Genomic DNA, 15,699 nt, shown 5'->3' with positions numbered 1-15,699 from the left:
CTTCTGTAAAATGAAGTGAAACAGGATTTGTATCCAAGATTTGATTAAATTGTGAATTATATTTTATTCCTTTTATTAATGGTGTTTGTTAGCATCGTAGTAACGGTTTTGTATTTGGACTTAGGCCATGTGTCCACCAAAGCGTTTTTAGAACGCCATGAGCGTAACGAGGCGTTGAGCCTCTATTTCACGCTCAAGTGCTGAGCGCTCTGCGTTTTTTACTGATCGCCAAGAGTTGAAGAATGTTCAACTTTGAGTAAAACGCAGTGCTCATCACTGTCACTTTTCACCCTGCCGTCCAATCACAGTGGAGGAGGGGCGAGAAAAATACAAGACCAACCAACCGCCACATTCTGCTTGTACAACGTCAACAGATGACAACAAGCAGTATAATAACGGAACAAAATCATTTAAGACAAGAGCCAGAGCAAATACTTTACATTGTATCGGCATTTTATATAGAATCAATGCAGAAAGAAACTATCTGTGAAATGAGATAACACTTCCGCGGATATTCCGTATCATATCAAGCAAAGAGTCTCAACTGAAAAAACGCTGCACTGCCAAAACGCTCTCAAGCGCCCACAGCAAGGTGTTTTCATCAGAGCGCCTAGCGTTTTCAGCTGGATAAAAACACTTTGGTGGACACGCGGCCTTAGGGTTAGCGGTTAGATCAAGTTTCTAACTAGCGCAATGGTTCTCAACCAGGAGGCCAGGAGACACTAGGGGTCCTCAGGAAACTTCCAAGAGGGCCAAAGACTTAAAATATTTAAATGAATATGTTATCATTTATATATTAAAATAATCTAACTTTAATCTAAAAACATCCTCCCTTGTGTGGCCTTGATAGCAAAAAACAAAACAAAAAGTTGTTTCAGATGGGGAGAAATGCACTACATTTAGATTAAAACAAACAATCAAAAAATCTTCAAAATAGCATGCTGAAAATCATCCCTAGTTAGAATAGGGGCATTTATTAGGAACGTATATAGGATTTGAATTTCATGTTGTCTTTGAAGGGAGAAAAGGGCATTTGAAGCATTGATTTCCACTGAGAGGTTCAGCCTGGTTGATCATTAAGAACTGAAGAATTATATCATAATTAAAATATTGAGTTGCTATAAAATTATTTAATTAATTATTTGTGATTGTTTAAGCAAAGCAATATCAACCTTTAAATATGAGGCGCCACGTAGGATTTAAATCAAACTTCACTTATCAATACATACATAACATGTGCATATACACCTATAAATTACTCGCATATACATGTATACTATTGGATGTTCAAAATACATATATGAAATACACGTGCACACTAATATGAAATCCATACCAATACATTTTATGTTAGTAATGAATGCATACACACTTGTGAATAACTTGCATATACATATAAACTTGACGCACGCATAGACCTATAAATACTCGCACATACATATAAACTTCCATGCATATACACCTATAAACACTTGCACATACATATACACTCACTGCACGCAGATACACCTATAAACACTCGCACATACATATAAACTCCATGCGCGCATACACATTCATAAAACACTCGCGCATACATACAAAATAAAACGTGAATGCATGCATTAGTTGTGTATATGTATATGCGAGTGATTTCATATGTGGATGTGCGTGAACTTTTCAGTGCAAACGGAAGGCATTTCAGTGTAAAAGGAAGTCATTTCAGTGTAAGAGGAAGTCATTAAGGGATGTCTTCCTCATGCAGATCGACATGAATTTCAGAGTTACCTTATAGCTGTTACGTTTGTTAGTGTTTTATTTGCTTGTGCAAGGTGCAATGAAGACGATATCAGGGCTCTCAAGTTTTGAACTGAGTTCAGAGTGAGATTTTGGCGACGGCAGGAGGGGTTTGGACGGGGACGAGGTTCTGATCTGAAAAATGACACTAATTTGTATAAATAAATAATATATTTTTTTTATTTAATTTAACATTTCTGTGTGTGTGTGTGTGTGTGTGTGTGTGTGTGTGTGTGTGTGTGTGTGTGTGTGTGTGTGTGTGTGTGTGTGTGTGTGTGTGTGTGTGTGTGTGTGTGTGTGTGTGTGTGTGCATAGTATTAATTCTTGCATTTCTCTATTTCAAAGAAAGATGTCAGGGAAGAGGCAAATTAATAATCCATAATAATTTTGAATTTTTTTTTTTTTTTTTTTCAGAATTTACTGTGTTGTAAATATAATTTATTCTGAAGCAATAGTCTCACCAGTGTTCAATCAGCTTTGATATATTTAAATCTGCATATCTTTTATATTTTTACCTTTTATGAAGGGCATTTTCCCATAATCTTTTTAAATATAGGCTATGCTTCAGCTTTCATTTTATATTCTTAAATTTGATCTATAAATAAGACACTGTAGGGCTGTTGCCAATCAAATTAAATCATTTACACTGAAAAATGTTATTATATTTTTGAATATACAATTAAGAATATTTTTGAATATACAATTAAGAATATTTTTGAATATACAATTAAGAAATGTTGGAAAGAAAACACTAAACTAAACCACCAGTAGGTGGCAGAATGTAACCGTTGTTGTTGCGGGAATATCTAAATCTTACCCGGATACAGCAATGCTATTTTCTTATTGGCTGTTCGGTGGCTGTATTTTTTATTTGATTGGCTGGTGCGTGGCAGGGCCTTCCGAACTCTATGTGGAACTCACTTGATTCCTCTAACGCTGCCTTCACGTGCTCTCAGAATTATGGTAAATACGAGTTTCCTAGGTAAAAATTGCACATGAACGCCCTCGCATTTTGAAACTTGAATGCAATGAGCTCGTAATCACGACTTCAGAAGTGGGAATGATCCCTGCGATATACTTCGCCGGCAGATGATGTTGGCCTGTTATTTGTACAGCAGGCGCCGATGGCCGACACAAAGTGCGCAATTCAGTTTCTGATTCTGACTGCAGTTGAGCAGAAGGCGACACATTCGATTCAACTGAATTAGCAATTGATCTTATAGTAGTGGGCAAAATGATAATTGCTTCAGTTGTAGCACGATCCCTCTCCATGATTGCAAAGTTGCAAATGTGGTAAATAGGCAGGTTACTTCCGTGTACACACAGATTATTTCCTTTTACACTGAAATGCCTTCCTTTTACACTGAAATGACTTCCTTTTACACTGAAAAGTTCACGCACACCCACATATGAAATCACTCGCATATACATATACACAACTAAAGCATGCATCCACGTTTTATTTTGTATGTATGCGCGAGTGTTTTATGGATGTGCATGCGCGCATCGAGTTTACATGTATGTGCGAGTGTTTATAGGTGTATATGCATGTAAGTTTATATGTATGTGCGAGTGTGTAGGTGTGTCTGCGTGCAGTGAGTGTATATGTATGTGCGAGTGTTTATAGGTGTATAATGCATGGAAGTTTATATGTATGTGCGAGTATTTATAGGTCTATGCGTGCGTCAAGTTTATATGTATATGCAAGTTATTCACAAGTGTGTATGCAGTCATTATTACTAACATAATATGTATTGGTATGGATTTCATATTAGTGTGCACGTGTATTTCATATATGTATTTTGAACATCCAATAGTATTCATGTATATGCAAGTAATTTATAGGTGTATATGCATGTGTGTTATGTATGCATTGATAAGCGAAGTTTGATTTAAATCCTACGTGGCGCCTCATATTTAAATCCTGACTGTTTTTCCTTCTCCTCCTCAATTGACTCGCTCTTCTTGTTGTGGTGTAATTCACACTGTTCCTAGCGCTCTCAGAGGCTGTTGTAATGAAGGCTGTTAATAGCTCAGATAAGCAGGCAGTCAGGCTGAGAGAAGCTCAGATCCCGTCTGCTCCTGCGTGTGCTGTGCACCGGTGCAGCACGGTAGGCGGCCTGGGTCTCTCACAGCCTATCCGCCAACAGATGCAGAATAGATCGGTGATAACTGAGTGACTGAAAGCTGTGTGTGTGTGTTTGTGTACATATATATATATATATATATATATATATATATATATATATATATATATATATATATATAGATATATATATATAGTTTTCTAATGTGTTACATTCACTGTCATTCAAAAGTCTTTGGTCGGTAAGATTTCTTTTTATGTATTTGAGAGAATTGTTTCATGTTCACTGGGGCTAATTCATATTTAATATTTTATTAATTTAATAATTTATTCCTTTGATGGCAAAGCTGAATTTTTAACATCATTACTCCAGTCTTCAGTGTCACATGATCCTTCAGAAATCATTCTAATATGCTGATTTGGTGCTCAAGAAACATTTCTTATTAGTATGTTGAAAACTGTTTACTGTTTATTTTTGTTCCTTTTGTGAATAGAAAACTTTTATTTGAAATATAAATCTTTTGTAACATTATAAATGTCTTTACTATCAATTTAATGTGTGCCTGCTGAATAAAAGTATTAATTTCTTATTCTTATTGACTCTTAACATTTGAGTGCCAATGTATGTACAGGAAATGAATCCAAGCACAGCAGGGGTGTGCAGTCCGCATCCGGAGTTGGTTTGGTGACACGTTTTTCATGTTCTATGTTCTTCTATGAGCTTTATTAATGGTATTTTCTAAGGCGTACTTGGGATAAATGTCTGTTCAAACTCGTAAATGGTCTTACATGTTTGCTATGGACACTTCCAGTTATGCCACTTGTTACTTTTCTAAGTGATCCGATTTAGGATTATTACATGCTTTCAAGTCTGTCAGTAACGTAGGCATTTCATTTATTTGCATACCCTTACACATGAAATTCATTTTATTGCGTTATTTAAAATTCATTCGCACTCTCATCTTTGAAACCCTTGACAGGTTTTTTCACTTTACACTCATACACTGTGCCCAATTGTTGAAGCTTTTGGGCTTTGTTTCTGCCTACGAAAATGAGATGAGAATAGCTGTGTGAAAAGTAAATGAAACTGAAATGAAAGTACGTGAGTGGCTCTGAGGAGAGGCAGAGGAAACGATGTGTCCTACCACTTCACAATGAGAGATTATGGCTGATGCAATTCAAATGCTTCCGATAATACCGGAGCCACTTTCTCCAGTGTCCTTAGTGCTTGAAGGAGCTCTCTGGGTACGGTGATTTTGAAGGGCAAGCTGAGCTTCATCAGGAGAATGAGAAATGGGCCACACACCCCCACTTCAGTGACCTTTTTCCTCTTTCCTTGTTCCAATACTCTTCACTCAAACCACATTCAAAAAGAAATGCTTTCTTCCATCAATCCTGAGTGACAGCAGGATTTTAAGCAGTCACCTGGATTGAAGTGTTTAATGTCAAGACTTAATGTTTCACTCTTTTTTTTTCACTTTTTCAACCCTCAGAACGCCCATCATCGCAGGAGGACTTTTTGTGATTGACAGATCCTGGTTCAATCGCTTGGGAAAATATGACACAGCCATGGACATCTGGGGAGGGGAGAACTTTGGTGAGTTATTACGATGCATGAGAGCACCTGTCCGATGGCACATAAACCTTCAATCACTTTTCTTCCCTGATCGAGCACTGGCAGAGGAAACTTAGTGTTGTTGTCTCATCACAGAGAGGAAATGGCACGCAAGGACAATGACAACCTAGAAATAGATTCTCTCGATCTCTGGAATCAATTTTCTCAAACCGTATCTACAGTAATTTGGTGCTTTTATTTAACTGCTAAGGGTTTTCTTTTCTTGACTTTGTAAAATCCTTAAGAGCAATGTACTGTGGGGAATTGGATGGTTCTCTGAGTTAACCCATCATTAACCATGCTTATACGGTATGACAGAATTAGACTGGAGCTGCAGCAGCGCTGGTTTTTCAGACTCAAGTATGCTACTGTGCTCATAATTGCAAATGAGCGTTGGACAGTGGCATATTTAGACAGGAGATTTCAGCCGTATGATCTAATTCTTGCCATGAGAGTGAGGCTGTATCCTGGAGGGCTAGTGTAAATCACATACACGTCAAGTTATTTTTCTCTGCATGACATATGCATATATGCATTTTCTGCTGTACATTTCTGCAATATATTGTGTCAGGTGAGCCATCTATTAATGTACACTACTGTTTTTAAAAGGAATACATACTTTTATTCAGCAAGGATGCATTAAGTTGATCAAAAGTGGAAGTAAGGTTTTACTGTTTTATGTATTTTGGGTCAAATAAATACAATAATGGTGAGCATGTTAATAAAATCTCCCAAATTTTGAACAGTAGTGTATGCTCTCTATTGCTATAACGGTTTTGTTTGTAAAAAAAAAAAAAAAAAAAAAAAAAAAAAAAACTAAAGCACACTGTGATTGGTGTTTATTGTATTGTGTTTGTAGAGATTTCTTTTAGAGTATGGATGTGTGGAGGAAGCCTGGAAATAATTCCCTGTAGCAGGGTCGGCCACGTATTCCGCAAGAAACATCCCTACATCTTCCCAGAGGGCAATGCCAACACGTACATTAAGTAAGAGTCCTGAGAAGTGCACACACTTATAATATTAATTTCTATCCAGCTGAGTTTTTAATAAAATATTCCGGCTGATAAATGATGTAACATTTTTATCAACATTATAAGACTTTGTTTGTCCTTAAAGGTTGTTAACCTGTAAATTTGAATATGTTAATGGATATATTTTTATCTCTGTTGAATGTTTTCCTGTGGTATTTGATAGATGTTTTCTTTTTCTTTTTTTGGCCAAAGATAGAGATAATACTCCAACTTCTGCCTGGAAGAAAATCTGCTGTGTAAAATTTGTTTGCTTTTATCACGTTTCGCCTCTGGGGAAAAACCTCAGCATGAAACCGAATGAAATATTAAGAGCATAGCACAACATTCTTTCTGAATCTGAATTGCGATGCAGTGTGCTCAGTCAACAAAATCTGTTTCCTCGTATAGTTCAGAGGCTCTAATGAATAATTGCTGAAGGCATTAGCTGGCTTACTAGATACTCTTTAAAACCATGTCATTTTACATCTGTTAGCAAAGTTATCTGTTAGATAAGTAACAATCAGTTTGGTTATGTGTAGTTTTTAGTGCATAGCCTACAATAAAATGTCTTGACGAACTGAGAGGTGCAATATATGGTCAGTTTTCATACAGAAACAAAACATTAATATTTATATAACACCTCCATACCTTCTGAATATCATTTATACAGCTGTTGGCCACAATCATGCCACACCTATGGCCAAATCAAGGTACTTTAAAGGTTGTAAGGTACTTTTTTTTTTTTTTACATGTTTTTATTATTGCTCTGAAATTGATTAATTGCAATTAATCACGTCTAACATAAAAGTTTGTGTTTAAATAATATATATTTATAGGCCTATATATATATATATATATATATATATATATATATATATTGTACACACACACATGTATGTATGTATGTATGTATATATATACACTGTACATATGTGTATGTACATGCACATATATACTGTAAACACAAACGTTTATGTTAGATGTGATTATCTGTGATTAATCGGTTTGAGAGCACTAGTATTTATGCATTAATTTAATATTTTAATTATCAATTAAATAAAACCAATACATAAATTGATTAAATAAAATGATCTACTACATAAAAGAAAAGAAAATGTTAAGTATCTTGATATTAAATTCCCAGTAGCTGGATTACAGTTAGTGCTTTCTTGGAGTTCCTCTTAGTAAACCCCTTAATATTACACTTTGCTGTGGAATTTATTCTGCTCTGCTTATGCCATAGACATGAATAAGAGCTCAATTTGTGCGACTTGTTGAAAAGAAGTGTGCTGGAGCAATTGGACTTTAATGTGTGAAAAAAAAATCTCACTTACAGTGAGAGACATGAGCCATATCTAGGGATCAGAATGTTGAGAGAGGTCTGATCTTTTGACTTTCGCCAGAATGAACCACCCAGAACACCCTTGCAGCTGCATAGCAATGTGCTACAAAACACTCGGAATACCTTAGCAACTGCATAGCAATTACCTGACAAACACCCACAATACCCTAGCATGTGACTGCGAGTTTTCCCCACATTTTTTTCAGAATCTATATTGTCTGTTCAATAACTGGCTGTACAGACAATATTTTTTGTAAATGTACTGATGAATTGGCAGGTCGTCATAATGATCTTCTTGAGGTTGAAGTGCGTATTTTTGAGGAAAGTGTTTAGCACACTTTGGTGTTCACATTCAGTGCTCTTTGTTTCAGGAACACCAGAAGGACTGCTGAGGTTTGGATGGATGAGTTCAAACTGTTCTACTACTCAGCTCGACCGGCTGCTCGGGGGAAGTCCTATGGAGAGTGAGTGACTGATAGCATGTGTGTGTTTATGTGTGTATCTATAATGGGGAGGCATTAGGGAAAAGATTCATTTTCTTATTCCGCTCATTCTCTTCCTCTCTTATCAGCATTCACGGCAGGCAGGAGCTCCGCAAGAGTCTCAAGTGCAAATCCTTCAAGTGGTATCTGGACAATGTCTATCCAGAGCTCAAGTGAGTCAGTGTGATGTGTGTATTTGAGTGTCTGCGGGTGGTGATGGATGATTGTAAAGTACCATGTTATTATTTAGCATGGCAGTGTATGAACCCTCTGTGTCTAAAGCTTGTTTGTTGTAGGCTAGCTGCTGTCCATCTGCTCTCATCTGTCTCGAGGGAAAGACTTTCCACCCACTATGCTTTTTTTATCCTTAAAGACGATTGTTTTTTGTGTTGTGCTTACTAATTTGTCATATAAAAGTCGACAGAAGTCCAGCACACATCTTCAGCGAGAAGTCTCTGGTTTTCACTGGAATATCTAGTTATAATATTTGTATGAATCATTCACATTAAGATCTACCACATGCATTTACTAAATAGATGGGGTGAATATTTATTTTTCATTTGCTACACATTGCTTTCTAGGAGAAACAATTAATATATTTAAAGAGTTAAATTTGTGTGTGTGTGTGTGGGGGGGGGTATTTATGGGGTATTTATTATCATTACACTATGATATTTCTTTCTATGAAATTCAGAGTTCCTGATGATTCTGATGCCAAGTCTGGTGTGATTCGGCAAAGACAGAACTGTCTAGAGACTCGAATAGTTAAGGGACAGGATTTCCCAGTGCTCACACTCGCACCCTGCATCATCACCAAAGACGTACCAGCAGCCAACCAGGTACAAGACTCTCTGGCATAATATTTGAGCAATCAATCATTAATTGAGCAATCAATGTTGGTACTGCCATTGCTGGAGGAATTAGCGCTGTCTGCATTATCCTTTGGTAAGACATATAAAGTCTATCCATATCTTGCCTTTAAGCATTATGGTCACATATTCTACTGAAGAGTTTGGTCAAGATCAGAAGAGGAGCAAAGATAGTGTGTATTTTTACTCTCACGGCAGGAATCGGTGACATCTCACACAGTTAGGCTGCGACTCTGAGATGCTAGATTACATTAAATGCTATGCAACCAGGGGCATGTTGAAAGGGCAGCTTTTACAGCGGGGTAATGGGATTTAATTCAGGTCACATTTGTGCACTGCTGTGTAATTATATTAAACAAAGAGGTGCCCTCTGGTCTCTGAGCAGCTAATCTGCCCTACTGTCACCCTTCATGGCTCTCTCACCTGCACATGAGCCTGGAAAAAAACACGGTTGTGAATTGAATCCACAAATGGCTATTAAATTCTTTGATTGATGCAGCAAACAGGATACAGAACTGAATTTTGAATTTAAAGAAATATTATTAAAGTGCAATAAAATTCAAATACATTTGCATAACTTCAATTTTGCCAACATGATTAATCATAAACAATGTACAGTATGGGGCATTTTAAAAGGAACGATACATTATTTTAATGGTAATCAATGTTTAATAATTAAACTTATTTTATGTGTTATTATATTTTATAAATGACCTTTCATTTTATGGACCATGATGGAAAAATTCAAAAGGAGCCAATTAATACATTTATAATTTAGTTTAACCAAAGCCAGGAGCCATAAAGCCTTAGAATCTCATTCCTCTCAGTCTCTCTCTTGTTCCTCTTTGCATTTGTAAAAGTTTTTTCAGATGTTTATTCTCTAAATTATAAAGCCCAGAGAAGAGGGTAGTCAGTAGATTTGGTGGCTGAACACCACAAAAGTGATTTCAGAGCACTTAAGTGTGTTCATAACACCACAAGAGCATGTTTCCCTGCTGCCTGCTGCGTGTGACCTTGTTAAGCGTCTGTAAGACTCACCAGATGGGAAGCGGTTCATCAGCATGGCTCACAAAAGCACATTTTCACACTGCCCTCGTGCGTCATTCTCTCTACATGTCTCAGAACAGCAAATGAGGCCACCTTCTCAGAGGAACGCAGAAAAGTGCCCGTTTTCTTCCAAGATCTATCTCTGTTTACCATTTAAGTGGAGCTGATTAGAACAGACATCTTTAAATTAACATGTCTGGGAATGCTCTAGCTTGTTTCCTAATCTAGTTTTCTAATAAACCTGCCATTGTATACTATGAATATTGTTGGCTCTATGTTACAAATTGCTTATTTTCCACCTGTGTTGAATCGATTTAGATCAGTGTTTGCTAAATGCATGAATGTAAAAGCAAACCTATGAAAGATGGATTGTGAACTAAACCCTTGGCATTACCGTTCAGAATAGTAAGAACTACACTAATTACAAATTAGGATACTTGCTTTAAAAACGTTGAAAAACATGGAAGATATTTTCTGTTTACAGCAATAACATGAAAATTGCTATTGTTTTTTCATTTCATTATATGTTGCTTCAGCATCAGAAAAGCCTGTGTTCTTTCCTGCACAGGAGTGGATCTACACCTACGGACAGCAAATCCGCCAACAGCAGCACTGTCTGTCTGTCTCCACCACTTTCCCTGCCTCCCAGATCCTGCTCGTGCCGTGCAACATCAGCGACGGCAAGCAGGTACCTCCACTGCAGTCACTCCAGACGAGAGCACAGGAGACATCTGTGACAGACCATAAATCAGGCCGCACTTAGAAAGCTCCAGGAGGAACCCACTGACATCAGCTCTATGAGTATCAGTCCCAGCATTAGACAGCCCCTCAGGAGAGGCTTTACTCTCAGGCCGATGTCAGCGTTTCCACATGTCACATTTGTCATGTCAGTGACATGCAGAATACTGTAGCATCAGAAAACATCCGATTTGTTTGTTGTGCAGGGAGGCGTACGTATAAGTAGATATGTGTAAAGTGTGAATGCACACTATACATTTTAATGCATGATATTGTATACTGTCCGTTAGGGAATGTGTACTTAAGCATGTGTTTATGTCTCCTGTGTTACTGCAGCGTTGGCAGAAATCTGGCACTCACCTGGAGCACCTGGCGTCTCGTTTCTGCGTGGACAGCGAGATGGCTCTGGACGGCATTGAGAGCAGTAAAATGCTGGTGATCAGCCCATGCGAACTGTCAGCGCACACTCAGAGATGGGAGATGCCTTTCTCGTGATCCTTCCTCCTTGGCCTCTCCTCACCTTTCAGAGCTCAGCTGGAGTCAAAGATGGATTGAGAGGCAGAGAGAGCGAGTGTGTACCTCCAGGAGGGGCTACATCTGTGTCCTGCTGTTCTGCTATGTCCACTCCCTTTGTCTCTTCAGCACACCCCAGGTATGCCGGGATTGCAGAATTACTGAAATGACCTCATAACTGTTGTTATATTAATGCTACACTCTACATTAAAGGGTACATAACACACACGGTTTCTGCCAATCTCATGTTAATCCTGAGTACATCAAGAGTATTGCATATCTCCGAAGAGTCTTTAGTTTTATCATATTTATAAAAGACAAATGCGCTGTACCGATTCTTTCCGAAAACAGCCGAACTCGTGGAGGCGTGCAGTGGTCGGAGATAAAAAGTCACAAGCACACACACACAATACATCATGGCATTATCCCTGGATAACATTCGATTCACTATACGTTCATGTTGTTTACATTATATGCACTTACACACCGAGTACCAACTAAACACAGACATTTGATGCAGTTTCACTCACCGCCTGCGGTTTCAACTCGTGACTGGGAACAAACAAACACACTTGCAGAACTCTGATGCTGCTCCGGAAAAACAAACTGCATCCACTGTTTCCTTAACACTGGGTTATTTGGGAAGCTGAACAAGGTTATCTTTCCCTCACAACCAGAAACAGTGACATTGTTGATTTCGTGGTCTAAAAACAAAATGACAGCGCTGCCGACGGCTTCCTTAACCAGAACGAAGCTCGTTGATGGCCGTGCTCTTGCTCTCGCTCTGGTTGATGTGTGCACACTCATTCGGGAGTGCCCATACAAGGAATTAAAAATTTGTTTGAATCCTGAAGGAGTGTATTTGGCCCAGAAATTCTCCGTCATACGTCCAACTATTTATTATTTTTTTTTGGCCATGTTTAGCATGAGAATCCAACGCTTTAACAGTGTAAATAAGTCAGAATGCATGAAATAGCATTAGACCCCCCTTTAATTGTTTGTCTGACAAAAAAACAAATGCGGTTTTATGCGTTGTTTAAATGTTAACTCTTAAGCAAAACCAATTTGAATGAGCTTTAGAGATAACCATGAAAATACTTAATGGTGAAGTGTGTAATTTTCTTCTATCACAGTTTAATATGCAAAATCAACTATAAGTAAGCTGCTTGTTGGCTGATTCCCCTAAAGACACTGTAAATATCAAAACATTGCTTGTTTATTTGAGTATCCCGACTAGGCCTGTGTTTCCCAAAAGCATTGTAAACCTTAAGTAGACTTTAGAAATCATTGGTATTAATGGTCAGCTTAGGCTCGCAATGCTTTGGGGTGGCATTGTTATAGTTAACTAAAAATATATTGGTTTTGTTAATTTAAATAAAGCAGAATTAAATAATAAATTAAACAAACAAAAAAATTAAAATGTTGTCTTTGCAACTAACAGAAATAAAACAGTTGAAGTACTAAAATTGGTACAACTAAAAATAAATATAAAAAAATGACAAACACATAAAATTAAACAAAAATTAAATTGAAAATATAAAAATAAAAGCGTATTCAAAATATGAATAAATGAAATACTATAATTACTCTGCTTCTGGGAAAGCAGCCCAGGATGACATAGCAACAGTGACTCAACCAATGGTGTGAGATTGGGGCGGGACTATCCTTTTTTTCCAACCAATGGGTGCAGTATTCAGAATACTTGTTTAAATACAATTAATATCATTTTTTTTTGTCATAATTATGTTTAGTGGCAAAGAAATTACACATCTCACCTTTAATCAATGTAATCTATGCTCTCACATTCAGTTGGCTGAGACTCCTCCTCTTCCAAAACATCAACGTTGTGCTTGGCTTGCAGGGTTGTTGTTTTTTTTTTTAATTCAAAGTGGTGTTTTTTGCTGTGTTTGTCCTCCTGACAGTCTTGCAGTGTAGACAGCTTTGTTGATTATAATGGGGTTGGCCTAGTTTTGTTGCTTTGCGTTGTGCCACTCGCTTGCAGTGTAGACACTTTTTCTCATACAATGGGCAAGCCTGCTTGACTGCATTATGGGGAAGGGAAACAGTTAAAAAAGTTAGGTATTGCTATATTATATATTCAAGAAGTATCACATAACTTTACTCATTACATCCAAAGCGTAATCTTGATATGTAATTGATTTGTAATATCCCCAATTATTACAAATTCTTTTTTGGTATAAATACAATCTTAAGTTGTAAAACATGCATTTCTAAATGAATGTATAAGGTGTGTATTCATTTAGAATTTAAATGAAGTCAGCACAAGATAAATTAAGGTTGCCTTAAAAACCTTTGGATACTACCTAATAGGGGTATAACGATATATTGTTAAACGGTATATCGCGATATAAAAATGTGACTATATGTATCGTTGATGAAAACAAAATTATTTGCGATACAGAGTTGTTTTATCCAAGGCTCAATCTGCTGTAGTAGGCCTATTTATAAGGTATAATTCACCCAAACACAAATTTACAAATGTAGGTAACCACAAATGTAAACTCTGTCATCATGTACTCACCATCATGTCGTTTTTCGTTTAACTTCCAAAAACAAATGAAGATATTCTATATCCCTCCATTTAAAGTCATTCCTCTCAAACTTAAAAGATCCAATAAATGTCATAAAGGCATCATAAAAGAACTAATCGAGTAGTCTAATCCAAATCCAAGTCTTCTGAAGAGACATAAACGATGGTTTATGATGAACAGATTTACAACGACACGCATACTGTAGTAAACACGGACGTTCAAATGATTGCGTGACGTGCGAACACAACATGAGAGTAAATGCAGAATTAAAATTCTTGGATGAGCTAAAACATTTACAGTTTGAGAATAGTCATTTTGACATGTTTTCTTGCGATTAGAATTGTGACTGATTGCATTGATCATCTGAAGTGCACGCGCTGCTGGAACGGCACTCCTCAAATTCAAAGCGCAAACAGTATTTAAAGCGGCACTCCTCAAAGTCAAAGCACAAACATAATTTAAAGCGGCACTCCTTAGTGAAAGCACAAACATCATTTAAATCACCAGATCACATTTAGTTTTAATAGTATGATTATTCAAATTCTTATATGTGTAGTGCATTAATAGCCGGAGAGGCGGGACATAGCGAGCACTGGGAGAGAATGCTGCCTGCATTGAAAGCGCGAGTAATGCACGAGGGGAAAAAATTTACGTTTACGGAGTTTCAGTGACATTATTACATTAAACAACTATATATAATGTTGAATATAATGTATAATAATGCAATGGGGGAATATTTGTGGGCCCTGATAATAATACACTAATAATAATATTATTTTAATAAAAAATAAAAAAAACTCTTCTTTATTTTGGCTCAAAATATCGGGATAAATATCGTATCGTGAGTTCAGTATCGCGATTCATATCAAATCGTTACATGAGTGTATCGTTACACCCCTACTACCTAATCAGATTTGGACACTCAATTTCATAAATGAATGAACCTCATATTAAAGTTGAACATACATGCATAGTAACCAGTCTAGCCTACCCAGTCTCCCTGTACAGAATGTTCCTTGGCTGATCTTCTCTTCTGTCTTTCTTTCAAGGTTCCCCAGAGTGTCAATCATACTGATGCTCTCCAGAACAGAGTTTGGCAGCTGGACACACACAAACTTGCGGGGCACTCACCGAGTGCGATACACGCTCACACTGGAGAACAACGCACAACCTTTCTATTTCTGTTTCGCTTGAATTTACCCCAGTACGAAGCACTTGTGAGATACTACATCTGCTAGCACATCGATATACAATAAATACCCTATTTTTTATTAATGGCCTGCTGCTTGCATTTATTCCTGATTGATCGTGTAAGTAAAGCGTGATCCAAGTGTATTTAAGGTAGTTGCTGACATGATCATCGAAAATAGACAAATCCCAAACGGATTGCAGAGGCAGCCTTCTTCAATTAGCACGTCAGCACAGCCTCATTAGTCCATAATGTAATGGCATAGCTGTTGCATGCAGTTGCAGAGAGCAAACTTCTGTTCTGCAAGCAAATGAGCTCAAGATGGGAAAGAGTGGTTTGTTCTCACAAGCTCTGCATTCACTGCTGGCAAGTGGAGAACTGAGACTGTTTGCCTAGAGGATCTAAATAAAGCACAGCCACATCGCCACACATGCCCAGGCGACAGGACAGGGAGGATCCAATTACCACTTCCTCAGTCTG

The 15,699-nt window shown here is 37.4% G+C and overlaps 1 protein-coding gene across 1 annotated transcript in view; it reads left to right on the top strand.

The window, feature by feature from the left end:
- galnt14 (UDP-N-acetyl-alpha-D-galactosamine:polypeptide N-acetylgalactosaminyltransferase 14 (GalNAc-T14)) overlaps positions 1-15,304 on the top strand; it is a 63,387-nt gene extending 48,083 nt beyond the window's left edge. Inside the window, exons 9-16 of the mRNA XM_079831260.1 lie at positions 5,356-5,459; positions 6,337-6,463; positions 8,201-8,293; positions 8,401-8,484; positions 9,006-9,150; positions 10,796-10,915; positions 11,302-11,617; positions 15,080-15,304. Of these exons, the coding sequence (XP_079687386.1) occupies positions 5,356-5,459; positions 6,337-6,463; positions 8,201-8,293; positions 8,401-8,484; positions 9,006-9,150; positions 10,796-10,915; positions 11,302-11,460 (832 nt within the window). The 3' untranslated portion in view covers positions 11,461-11,617; positions 15,080-15,304. The remainder of the gene's footprint in view (positions 1-5,355; positions 5,460-6,336; positions 6,464-8,200; positions 8,294-8,400; positions 8,485-9,005; positions 9,151-10,795; positions 10,916-11,301; positions 11,618-15,079) is intronic.
- The last annotated feature ends 395 nt before the right edge of the window (positions 15,305-15,699 follow it).

The sequence above is a fragment of the Gobio gobio genome (genome assembly GCF_949357685.1).
Source record: "Gobio gobio genome assembly, chromosome: 12".
NCBI classification, from domain to species: Eukaryota; Metazoa; Chordata; class Actinopteri; order Cypriniformes; family Gobionidae; genus Gobio; species Gobio gobio.
The sequence above is the reverse complement of the archived record's forward strand: the minus strand, read 5'-3'. Positions and strand labels throughout refer to the sequence as shown.